General features: G+C 36.8%; 1 protein-coding gene across 2 annotated transcripts in view; it reads left to right on the forward strand.

Moving 5' to 3' along the window:
* Window positions 1-13,079, forward strand: part of LOC113516658 (LIM domain transcription factor LMO4) — a 221,564-nt gene that overhangs the window by 136,142 nt on the left and 72,343 nt on the right. For both annotated transcript variants that reach the window (XM_052901988.1, XM_026901114.3), the window contains exon 2: window positions 2,205-2,569. In XM_052901988.1, the coding sequence (XP_052757948.1) occupies window positions 2,277-2,569 (293 nt within the window). In that variant the 5' untranslated portion in view covers window positions 2,205-2,276. The remainder of the gene's footprint in view (window positions 1-2,204; window positions 2,570-13,079) is intronic.

Genomic DNA, 13,079 nt, shown 5'->3' on the forward strand with positions numbered 1-13,079 from the left:
AAAGGTTTTCATTGTCAGTGGTGTCAGTCATTGTTTGTTAAGTAAATTTATTACAAGCCAATAGAACGTCTCTTACGAAACATGTTTTAATTTAGAGTTGTTGAAATTTTCGTTAACTCATCGCCCTTATTGCCGCTGACAAATACTCAAACGTAGGCAAAAGAGGACTTGGAAATAAAAAATTCACTAACAAGATGACTTACATTTTCGCGTTAAACATTCGAATGTGCAGCTCATCGCTGTAATTGAAAAAAAAAATCACTTAACAGGTAAATAGAGGGTCGGGAGGAGTCTCAACGTTGGGCCGCTTTGTTGTCGGGTGGTTGCTAATAAGATTTTTAAACGGCAACAAAGTATCCAATCAATGGGGCTTGAATAATGAAAACGACACCTGCTAGTTCCCAGGCCACCCCCGCGAGCCTAAACACGCACCGAGTTACGCGACCGACACAAGCAAATCCAATAAACAACTCTATGGCTATACATTTACTACACAATTCACATAGACGGCCCTTTGTCAGTATTCAAACAGACATAAGTTTGAGCAATTATGCACAGTTTTGTTTCGTGTCCCCTGAGCTGACATTATTATATATTTTTTTTATTTATGAACAATGAATTTTAAAGCAGACATTCATAATTCTTCACATTGTAGCGATGTTTTATTTTTAAAAATATGTCGACTGAGATGTGTCTAATTTAGTACGTGTATTTACGTATCCGTTTTCGAATTTGTTTTGCGTTCAAAATGATTGTTCTTTATTTAATTTTAAACTTTTATAATGTTAAACGCGTACTTTTAAACTTATTTTACATTGAAATTCTCCATATTTATTCATTATATTTATTATATATATTAATATTATATCGTTATACTCACATTATGAAACTTTATACAAAATTCTGCGAAGCCAAATATTTCATATGAAAACTTGTAAAGGTACGCGAGGTCAACGAATACGATCGACTCAAAATTGTGGACATTTCCTCGCCCCAAACTTGTGATCGCGAAATTAACAAAACAAAGACATTAGTAGAGCTTTCGTAGATCAGGACCGGGTGCGATTTAACGAAGTGCGATAGGTGCGCACGCGACGCGCGCTCATTAGTAGACACGCAACGCGGGTCGGTAGGTAGGTTGGTTTACACGCCACAAATAGCCGACCCTTAAAGCCTTCATTAGACATGGCCGACAACAAGTGTAATGATTTTACACACGCTCTCCTCACAGACTCTTGACAACCCATCGTTATTTTTTACTATGAAGAAGATACACGGTTATAAGCTAAGAGACGGACAAACACTCTCCCCTCCCCCATGTTGTGCCTAATTTAATCATTTCGTCAACTCTACAGAAATAAATTTATCTGGACAGAGTTACAACCCTTTTATTATGTCAGACACAGAAATTAGGCAAATTACATTCAGCAAAGCAAATCGTTCCAAAAGAATGGGCTACTGAAATAATTGTCTACTTTACTCTCAGAGAAATAGAATTACAATCTAAATTAATTACGCTTTTAAAGCGTCCGTTATTCTTAATTAGTTTCTGCACCGCAGCGGAAGCTCCCGCGCCCGACTCGCGCTCTCTTAATGAAGGGTAGTTTCAAATCAGTGCGTTTGATCAACTCTGTGCAGTCTTAATTACGGCACCCGTTCCGCGCGGGACAATCCGGTTATTTATGACTACATAAGCTTGATTATTCTTTAATGAATACTTGTTTTAAAACGTTTAATTAAGTTTTATGGCGACAGGGCCGCTCAGACGGCGTCCCGCCGCTCCGCCGGCCGCGAGCTAATTGGATCGGGTTGACGCACTCCTCCTCTCTCGCCCCGCGCTCACCAACCTCCTCCCTTCCCTCTAGCACCCTTACCGCTTCTAATTGTATGAAATTGCTAATTGGAAAATTTTATAAACGCGGCCGCCCGCAGGCCTATATCCGAATCTGCTGTACCCTGACCAAGGGCTGCGAAGAAAAATTAAATCAAAGGGTCAAACCTCTTCGAGGCGTTGTTAACGAGTCACAATTACTAAATGTTGTTTACAGGTGGTACAATGTAATTAATGTTTTTATAGGAACAAAGCTGTCTTTTCAAAAATATTTTTTATTTAAATCTTTAGTTTTATTGTTGTACAATTACAGATAAGTACTCGTATATAAACTAAAAACCGAAGGTACAATATGTTTGTATCTTTGTTACAGGGCGTGTAGTTGTGGTGGTCGGTGCGAGCGGTTCCCGCTCCAACCGTCAAGCTGGCAGCGAGCGCGTTGAGCATGAACCCGCATTACCACGGGTACGCGGAGCTGAGCTCGCCACACCCGCCCTCACCGGAGACTGCATTCGCTGCAAACGGCCACGACTACCCACACAACAATAACAACCCAGCACTTAAAGAATGTGCTGGCTGTGGCGGCAAGATCGTCGAGAGGTTCCTCCTTCACGCACTAGACAGATACTGGCATCACGGCTGTCTAAAATGCACGTGTTGTGGACAAGCGCTCGCGGATATGGGCCGCTCTTTTTACTTCAAAGGCGGGATGATACTATGCAAAAACGACTACACAAGGTGAGTAAACATATTTGTTTGTTAAATTAGCTTTAGGCAATCAAGTTTTTGTGGATACAATAACGAGGGTGTATTATTCAGAGCGCTGCATTTGCGATTACACAACTTCAAATAATTATCCAATTAGTTTATTGTTTATTTTGGTAACGTTGCGTCTTTAGCTGAGATGGGACTGTTCAGAACCTTTTATAATTAAATTCACCTTACTACTCTAATTAAGGCAAACATTTATTTCTCAGTAATTCTCACTCTAATTAGCTCCTCTTATGGCTTGGCATTCGATATCCAGATCCTATCAATCGTTTTCATTGATCATCAACAAAGGACAGTTTTTAGTCCATCATCTTACAATGACAATAGCTTGTCTGTCAAATGCATCGAACACCCAAAAAAATATACCGAGAAAGCCGCAGGCGCATTGTTATGAAAATGCTTGGAACCGTTGTGTGTTTTCTACCTGGGAGAGTAACAAAAAACTCACAGTTTCGCACACAACGCGATCGACGGCATCTCTGTGTCTCGCTAAATTGGCCTCGTTAGGTTTAATTTAGGATGTAGGTAACAAAGTTTTTACTGTGACTCTTCGCTAATTAATCTTTTCAAAGTTTGCCCCATTATTTCGTATTGTCAATGCACTTACATACGTCGTTGCTCCATAAATTTAAATTGAAAATGTTAAATACTTAATCCACGTAGGTCTTAGAATTACAATAGATACGTGTGTGTTAAAAGTATTTGTGTCTGGTTCATTGTGACAGAACAATAAAATTTTATTATTAACACAATTGAATACGTTGCGATCATCAAGTAAAAAGCAGAACTACGCGCTCAGCTGCCGCAGACGCACCTCACGCGTTAATTAGTTAATCGCTTCGAATTCGTCCCATTTACCTGAGCATTTCGCCCGATGCCTCCTTCCACGTGACACGCTTTTTATAATTTGACATACATTAGGATACTTACAAATTTTCTCTTCGACATTCGATCCCTCTATTTGATGTTCATATAAATTCGTTTTACACTGATTTCCCTTGTTTACCGGCGGTTGTGAGCCAAACTAGAGCGAAGAGTGGGCCAACCGCGGCGCGGGTCGTGCGTCGTAGATTCGATAAAGGTCGTCTCACAGTTGACAGAGACGGCGCGGCCTAACGAGCGGGGCGGGGGCGACAGAGGGGGATGAAGAAGTGCGGTTCCGTGCATGTCTCTGCTGATTGACCCGCGTCACTCGGCAAACAACAACTAACGAGTCGGCCCCCGCGCCTCCAGGTACGGTAATTCGCTCGAATCGCTCCCGCGGCGGCCGCCACCGACTTTACTTACACGCCTTCCCTGATTGAGACTCCTTAACAAAATTAACGCTCTCTCACGCAAACAACTGCCACGTTTATCCGCCGCCTTTTGTCCCGGTATGATGGATTGCGGTCTCGCTCCACGGAGATGCCGATGATGTTTCGTGCTGCTGATTACTGTGTACGCACAAAATTATTCGTTGAGGTATTACCATCTATGTGGCACATAAGAACGGAAGCGATACGCAAACATTAAGCTAGCTTAATTGTTATTTTATAATGATTTATAACATCTTCATTGTTTAGACGAACACATTAATTATAGCTTATAGTATACATCCATATTGTAACGATGTTATTACCTTATCTGGTTTAAACGCCACATATTGGAATAATTCAATGATGCTGAACAAAATATAGATAGGAACTAGAATCTTATGGCATATCACTTTACTCTTGAGATATAAACTTTAATCGATTTAACCACTTGAAGAACTCTTTTTCCTTAAAAAATATTGTAAATAATTCACAGTGACAAGAATATTTAAAAGTCTGGCAACGCACATGCAACTCTTCTTGTGTTGCAGGTGTTTATGGACAACGGTAGCTGCTTTCCATCAGAACTGTTTGCTCGTTTACCTCGCTACCAATAAAAAAAAATGCATTCAATAAAATTATTTAAAATAACAAATATTGCAATGACAGTACAATAATCATTGAAAACGGCAATTGAAATTTCAATAACATATATCAATAACATTTCAATCACTCTTTTGACACCATTAAAATCTGTAGTCTTGAAAAATCGTGTGCATGTAACATAAGGCACGTCCAGCTATCTGTTGAAAGCAGGTTCGTTAGTGCGCGTGCGGGCTCCATCAATCAAGGCAATTGGTGCTCAATCGGCAATCAGCCTCCGCCTGCCGCCGCCGCGCCACTAACGAGGCACCCTGCAAAATACCAACTTCTTACCCACTCCAACACTTTCATGTTAACTCTTTTCACATGGCAACTAACTGCCAACTTGTTATTTCCGCTGAATTTATCTGTATGTCAGAGGTGGCGTACATTAGTAGCAATTTATTAACTGTTTCCGATTACAATAAATATTCTTGGTGATGACTCATTTATTCACCTTGATAACCAATTGTATTTTATTAACAATAATTCCAATAATTATTCCCTTTTAGAATTTGTATTTAAAAAAAAATTAAATTACAAGAAGTTAGTCGATATATTTAATATGAAATATTATGTAAAAATATTATTAAAATATAAAAATCATATTCCAATAATTTTAAGTAATTGAAAATTTTCTAAGCAGGTATGATTCATTTAATATTTATTGGAATATGATTCTTATGTATTAAAATGACAAGTATTATATCTAGCAATGAAGAAAAGTTGCTTAGAAATATTATAATTTATCGATAAACATCAAAAGCTACTAAGTATAGAACAAACTCACACAAGATTTAAACTAGAGATTCGATTAATCCATCACTTTATTTATATATAATTATAACATATAAAACATACTTATATTATACTTATCACCAGAGGGAGACTGTACAAAAGTCGTTTGCTTGGGTACCTCTGTCCTATTCGTGTTTCAACCGTAAAGCAGTTGTGTTTGCATGGCTGTGTTTCGGTTTGAAGGATGGGATATGGCGTGAATTTATAGGGTACAGAAGAATAACACCTGAGTCCTCAGGAATGGCAACGCCTGGGGGATATCATGGGCGAAACAGTATACTCTGTTATCTATCCAAGGTATTGCTCATGTCTATAGGCAACGGTTACTGCTTTCCATTAGGTGGGCCGTCAGCTTGTTTGCCATTCTAAGTTGTATAAAAAAAGCTTATATTCTCTGTAGCTTAAACTGAAATTAATTAACATTTTCTCATTTTGCTACCAATATTTCGAAATTTCGCTACACCATGTGATACGTGATACTATCACAATATACTTACGTACTATGACGTCGAAGCGTATATTTATTAAAAGCCATGACCGGGGCGGGGGGCGTCCAATTTGGCCGGTCGTTAAGGCGCAAAAGACGTACAGTTTAATTGCAACCGCTCGCCCCTAATGAGGCCCTGTGTCCGGGCCGGGCGCTCTTCGTGCGCAAATTGACATTGTACGTAAATTGATGCCAAACTACTACAAAACCTGATGTTACACAGCAAAACAAATCTTCATTAAATCATGAAATGGGACCATCAATAATGATTATAAGAATTGGTGATGTACTATGTGAACTTAACATTTCTTAATTAAGCATTTTTAAAAATAAAATCTACTATAAACCAAATAGCTGAAAAGGATAAAATATTTCAGTGGTTTGTTATGTTACGATAGTTACTTTAAATCGCCAATGTTAACGCCCATATATATACCAGTCTGAAAACGCAAGAAAATCGCTGGCGACCAAAGTAGCTGCTAATGTTCGCATTCTAATTCATACTACATACCTATTTAAAAGTATTATATTGAGTAGTTTTTCAGTTTATCCATTACAAATAAACAGACAAACAAATCTTTCCTCTTTGTAATATTAGTATAGATAGGCCAAATGTGTGATTATTTATATACCTACATCGTCTCTCTGATTCTCTGCGTGCGTGCGTGCATGCGTGAATGCGTGCGTACGTGCGTGCGTTAGTGCGTGCGTAAGTGCGTGCGTAAGTGCTTGCGTGCGGGCGTGCGTGCGTGCGTGCGAGCGTGCGTGCGTGCGTGCGTGCGTGCGTGCGTGCGTACGTGCGTGCGTGCGTGTGCGTGTGTGTGTGTGTTTGTGTTTGCGAAATGATAAAAATTTGACGACAAAGAAATCACAAGTAACATATAGTTTCTTATTTATTTACGTAAACTATATTATAACCTCGTAACTAATTACCCTTGTTGCAGTAATCAAAATAAATGATAATATAAATAAAATTATCTTCTGTAACCAACAATGTTCCCTAAACAATGGTATATTAGCATCATTTTACATTAGGTAATTGTATTTGAAATAACTACTTTGAACTAAATTACTTTAAAATTAATGTAGCGTCTATTGTTGACCTTAAATGTTTAATTTAATTAATTAACCCTTTATCTTTGATGTAACAGTAACACAACTAGATGAATTTAGTGTAGTTTAGTGTTTCCAACGAAGATCCAAGCTAGACTTGTCTGGACGTAGATTTAATTAAGAAGGCACATGACCTCGATTAATTTCATCGTCTCTTTGTCCGTCTGTCGTCTTAACTTTAACTGCTAAACTGTAACTAAAGAGCGTCCTCTGGCGATCGTCGCTTACAACTCGATTACCAATGTCCGATCCAGTCTCAGTTTTGAGGTTAAGCCCAGTCAATTTAGTTACTGTTCTCGACTATTCCATTTCGCTCTTCACAAATTAAATATGCCCATCTTACAAACAGAATGACTGAATTGATTAGAGTTGTTTAAAATAGGTGGTCCTTAATTCGATTTTAATGATTTTTCCATAGTAGTCGCACTATTAATTTCGTCAAATTGAAAATCGATATTTTATAAATACTTAATATTAAACTATCTAATACATGAATGACGGGGGGGGGGAAGGGATTGTTAGTAATGGAGACTGAGAATCCCATTGCTAGCAATATACCCAACCAGGTCGACCTCCTCGCGGTTCTCCCTGGAAACTATCATGGTTAATTCCTGATGAATTCATCACGATGGCCTAACTGGCCTGTTTTCTTTCTTCTATCACCCTACACTGGTGCTCCGCAAGCGTATACCGTTAGCGCAGGCGGGGTTACCATACAATATTCACCCATAAAAAAAAATACATGAATGACGAGAATGAAGAAATAATAATTAAGAAAATAATAAGCCATTGAATAAACAAAAGGCATTTCCACTATTTCCAAATTAATAAACGATATCAGAAGCCTACTCTTATAATATCAGTCAACTTACGACACTGGTCAACATATATTACGTTCGTATACATATTCGTTATGTTTGGGCATTTGTCAGGTTCAATTTAGCGCCGCTGGCATGGCGACGACGTGAAATGTGCCTTTAGCTGACATATGCCGATGTGTAAATCACTGCACAACACAGCTCTTTGAACGCCGACGTTGGGTATGCCTCTGCTTTTGCACTGTTGTATATTTTGTGCATTTCAAATTATAGTTACTATTTTTCTATTATTTTCGAATGGCAAACAAGATGACGAAAATGTAATTTTCACGTATAGACATATGAACAGCACCATGGCAAAAAATATTACTGCAAGTCTATATTACCCCATCATTCCTAAAAACAAAGGTATGCACCCATATTATTTTTATTACTATACCTCTTCAAACCGAAATACAGCCATGTTTTTTTTAATGGGTGAGAATAGAACGGTAACGCTGGGTACGCTATGGTTATACGTTGGCAGGGACCAGTGTGATTTTATAATAGGTTAGGATAAACGCAGGTCAGTTGGCGCATCATGACGAATTCGACAAAAATTAATAATCACGATGGTTTCCTGGGAGAATCGCTTGAAAGTAGACCTTATCAGGGTATACCCTAACGGGTATATAGCTAGCAATGGGTTTGTTAGTTCTCAACTACTAACAGTCCCTTCTCCCCCAATACAGCTATGTAAACATAGCTACTTGGCAGTGGAAATATGAGTGGAGCACAGTACTCATGCTAACCTACAAGTCTAACTATTACGCTGTAGGGGGAAAGGGATTGTTTGTAATGGAGACTGAGAATCCCATTGCTAGCAATATAACCAGGTCGACCTCCTCGCGGTTCCCCCTGGAAACTATCATGGTTAATTCCTGATGAATTCATCGTTATGGGCTAACTGGCCTATTTTCATTCTCATCTATCACCCTTCGCTGGTGCTCCGCCAGCGTATTCCGTTAGCGCAGGCGGAGTTACTATACCATTTTCACCCATCAAAAAAAAACTATTACGCTGTTTTGTCACTTTTTTTCAAATTGATAATTTAGTGTAAAAGAAAAAGAGAAAACATGTCAATAGACAAAATAGATTTATGACAAGTTTGACTTTTTTATGAATAAGGGGGTAATAATTTTGTGACACGCTTATGCCTAAACCTTCGCATGTTTATATCGTGAATCAAAATGAGATTAAATTAGAATTTAACTGAAAAATAAAAGTTAATGCGTATTGATAAGAGCCATAATTAAACCAGCTATTTAAAAAAAGAACGCATTGAAATCGGTTCACACGTTTGAGAACAATGATACCGCAGACCGTCACATATAGATAAACTACCTGGCTTAGATAGAGATACCTATCTCTATATAAAATCCCTGCGAAAGAATTACATTACTAAAAAAATATTATATACATATTCAATATTTGTATAAAGATAAAAAAAAAAAAACCTTTCCGTTAAGCGGTCCAATAAAATTACGTAACATAAATAATGACTGAAAATAGAAGACCCTTTTGAGGTCACGTAAAAAGAAACTTCGCTTAGCTTTACTCTTTAATACGTAATATGTAAAGTTCAATCTTGTAGAGTAGTTTACAGATCGATTACTCTGGTAATAGATATCTAGTACCTACATTAGAATATAGCGTATATATAATTTTGTGTGTAAAATAAAATCAAAATCCTCAAAAGGATGTTAATAGTTTTCAGAGCGTTTTTTATTGGATAAAGATGGAATGGTGCCCTGGGTTATGCTAACAGTATACAATTTCAGGGCACCAGTAAAAGATGATAAGTGAGGATTAAACCAGGCCAGTTAACCCATCGTGACAAATTTCACAAAAGTTAACCACGTTGGATTCCAAGGGGAACTATGTGGAGCTTGACCTGATCGGGTATATTGCTAGCAATGAAAACTAACTTGCCCATTACTAACAATCGCTTTCTCCTAGTTTTTAAAGGGTGTACTTAGCAGTGACACTGAATCATTTGTTCCAAAAAAATATGAGGCGTAAATTATTAAAAAAATGTCGAAATCTCTTTTAAAATTTCTCAACAAGATTCAGATTAAAAATGTTATTTATTAAAAAAAAAAAGTAAGTAAATTATTGTATATTGAATAAGGCATGGGTGGGATATTTTTGACTTAGTTTATTACCTACTAGCTGCCTGCCCCGACTTCGCACGAGTGTACGAGTACTAATAAAGAAAATGACACCAAATCTTCCCCATTTAACCCATCTTTTTTATTTTCCATACGATTTTTTATACATTTTTTTTTACACCAAACTTGTCTTGACAATTATAAACACAAAAAAAAAAGAAATACATACCTTCGAAAATTGATTTTTATTTATATAGATATCAATGCAGGTAACGCATTTGTACTACGCTCAATTTCAGAGTTGGTATCCTATAAATCAGTACGATTATACCATTGGGCCGCTTATATTTGTCATCAATTTATTATAGACCGCCGGTGCCTGGCATCATCGGCCATGTTTGTCCGTCGAGTGATCGTGTCGTATAGACCCGCAAGTCGTGTTCGCAGACCCACGAGGAATTCACGGGTTAACCAATCTTGTTCGTGTACGTTGACCAAGTCTTTGTCAAGTGAAATTGATACTGTGTTTGGGTTCTTAATTGGACGCTGTCTTGTGTATTTAGAGTTATGCCTATGCAATATTACATAGATAGATATAGGGTTGATAACTATAAGATTGTATGTACATTGCATTTAATGTATTCTGGTAACGAAGAAAGAAGGCTACGTGAACATTAATGAATGAAAGTACATTAAATTAGTTATTAATTAACTTAAAAAAGGACGTCCATGACAAAATAATAAATTCAAATGACTATTTCTGTGTGCGTGTGTTAGGTATGTAATATTTTTCTAAACTGATTTAAAAAAAATTTTTAGAAGTTTGATATAACCACATTAAACCACATCAAAATGTCTCCTCTACTTTTTCTTAATAACAATTTAATTTACATTTAAACATATCTATAATGTAAATGAGACTTAAAACAGTGATACCAATCTATCACATTCCAACTAGTCACATAAAAATACCGTTCCACCGTCACATTGTACTTACTAGTAGTATCAACTCCATCAAAGTTATTTCATTAACAGACTTTTGATTATGTTTCCGTTTGATTAGACTAAAATATTTTTGTATAGGGAAATATATTTCCTCCCTACTATAAAACTTTGCGGTTATAAATAAATAGTTATTGCTCGCGACCTTGACCATAAACAATATCTCGTAATAATTATAACTGTATGTAGTAATTTTATATATATATATGGGTATATTTTTATACTATTAATGTAAATTAATTACATATAAATTATATAAAATCTATACTTAGTGTTTTAATTACACTAGTTAAGTTTTTCTTTTCAATCAAGTTTTCAATAACTTACTTCTACTTAACAAACAGATGGATCTATAATAGACTTTAACTTCTTTAAAATAAATGCCTAGTGAAATTCACTTAAAATCTTACTATCTAATATTATAGATGTATAAATTTGTAAATGTGTTTGACTGTTTAAATGTTTGGTCATTTACTCAATTAAAAATGAACATCTGAGCAAATTTTATTAATTTTATCATTAATAATAACAATAAGATGAAATTAAATTTAAAAAGTATGAAAGGAAAAATTTAAATGAGAAAAAATTGTAAGGGAATTCTAAATAATATGGCGTTTCATTTAATATTTTCTTTACGTTCGCGCACATGCATGAGATGAATTATGAAAATGAAACAAGAAAATGGTTAGCATTGGATTTTTTTTAACCTCATAAAGTACCTGGCGGTATAGGTTTACATTTTATATGTCACAACCACATTTATTTATTTATAATTACGTCTTATAACAATCGTCATCATAATCATCATATCAGCCCTTTACTGTCCACTGCTGAAGATAGACTTCCTCCTTGGAGTGTTTTGCCGATTGTTGCCATCCTTGACAACCGCCGTGAACTGCAGTTTTGGTGATATTTTAAGAGGGACTCTGCTGCTCATCTCTCGACTATTAATTGCGTGGTCCGTTCTGCGCCGGGACTACACGGCGGATTATTACAATATTGGGACATATTAGAAATATGTCGACAGGAAGGATAACCTTCAAGAGTTATCTTGGAGCGTTTTCAAGACATACTAACAGTCTTATATCTGCCTGTGTACCAAGTAGTGTACGTATTTGTGACTTAGGTCCTGATATATTCAATTGAAACCTTAATTTTTTATTTTAGATTTACAAGACCAGGATATTTTGAGTGATAGTAATAGAAATATCAAGAGATAGCAAACAAAAAAATCACTATGATATTTGTAAAATTTATAAAGTTTTACAGATTAAATAATCAATGACAATAATAATAATTAGCAATTTATATAAGCTTGATGTTCTGTTTTACTCACCAGAAAGCTACCACACCACATCCGAAAGTGACAGGCCAAAGCGAGGGGGGCATGCCAATGTGATGTTAATTAATAACGCCTGTCTCACGACCGGTAACAACGCCATCACGACTACATTATTTAGCCACCTGATTAGTTCACAGGGGCACCTTGCCCAGAACTCTAACGAGTGGATTGAGTAACCAAGTTTTAACTGCTGAGAATTCACCTGGCCAGTATAATAACTCACTCATCAGTGCTCCTTTAACTCATGTAGCGCTACTGTTTCGCTAGTACGCGCGGAATAATCACGCAAATAACCTAAAACAAAGTATAATCGTCTAGTAATAATCGTAAAATGAAACAGGTTCAGCAAGGTCGGCACGGATGATGAACGGTGATTGGGATACTTGACGAACTTTGCGTGTGAAAAGTACTTCAAGTACCCAGTAGTAGCATGTATATGAAGAATTGAAAGTATCGCGTATTCTCTATTATTAAGAAAAAAGTCTGCGCTAAAAGTAACTCGAAGTCCATCGTCTCTCGTCAGCGCAAGATTTCGTGTCGCTCGAAGAGAGACAGGGCCGATCTTAGCCTATTTTTGGTGCCCCTGGCCCAAATATTTGATGGCGCTTAAAAAAAGATCACTAGTAGACTAATCCATCGATTAGAGAAGTATTCCATCTAATTACATTGGATAGTTTTGTTTGGTTAAAGCTAGCGACTACATATCTTTATTGATGCTTTAGTCCTTACGCCCCTTGGACTTCAGTATCCCTAGACACTCACTACCTAATGTTTCATCTTAAAATATTTACGCTGACCACATCCTGAATTAAGACATGGGATATTATTGTCTA

The sequence above is a fragment of the Galleria mellonella genome, unplaced genomic scaffold (assembly GCF_026898425.1).
Source record: "Galleria mellonella isolate WM207_F2 unplaced genomic scaffold, CSIRO_AGI_GalMel_v1 utg83, whole genome shotgun sequence".
Taxonomy (NCBI): Eukaryota; Metazoa; Arthropoda; class Insecta; order Lepidoptera; family Pyralidae; genus Galleria; species Galleria mellonella.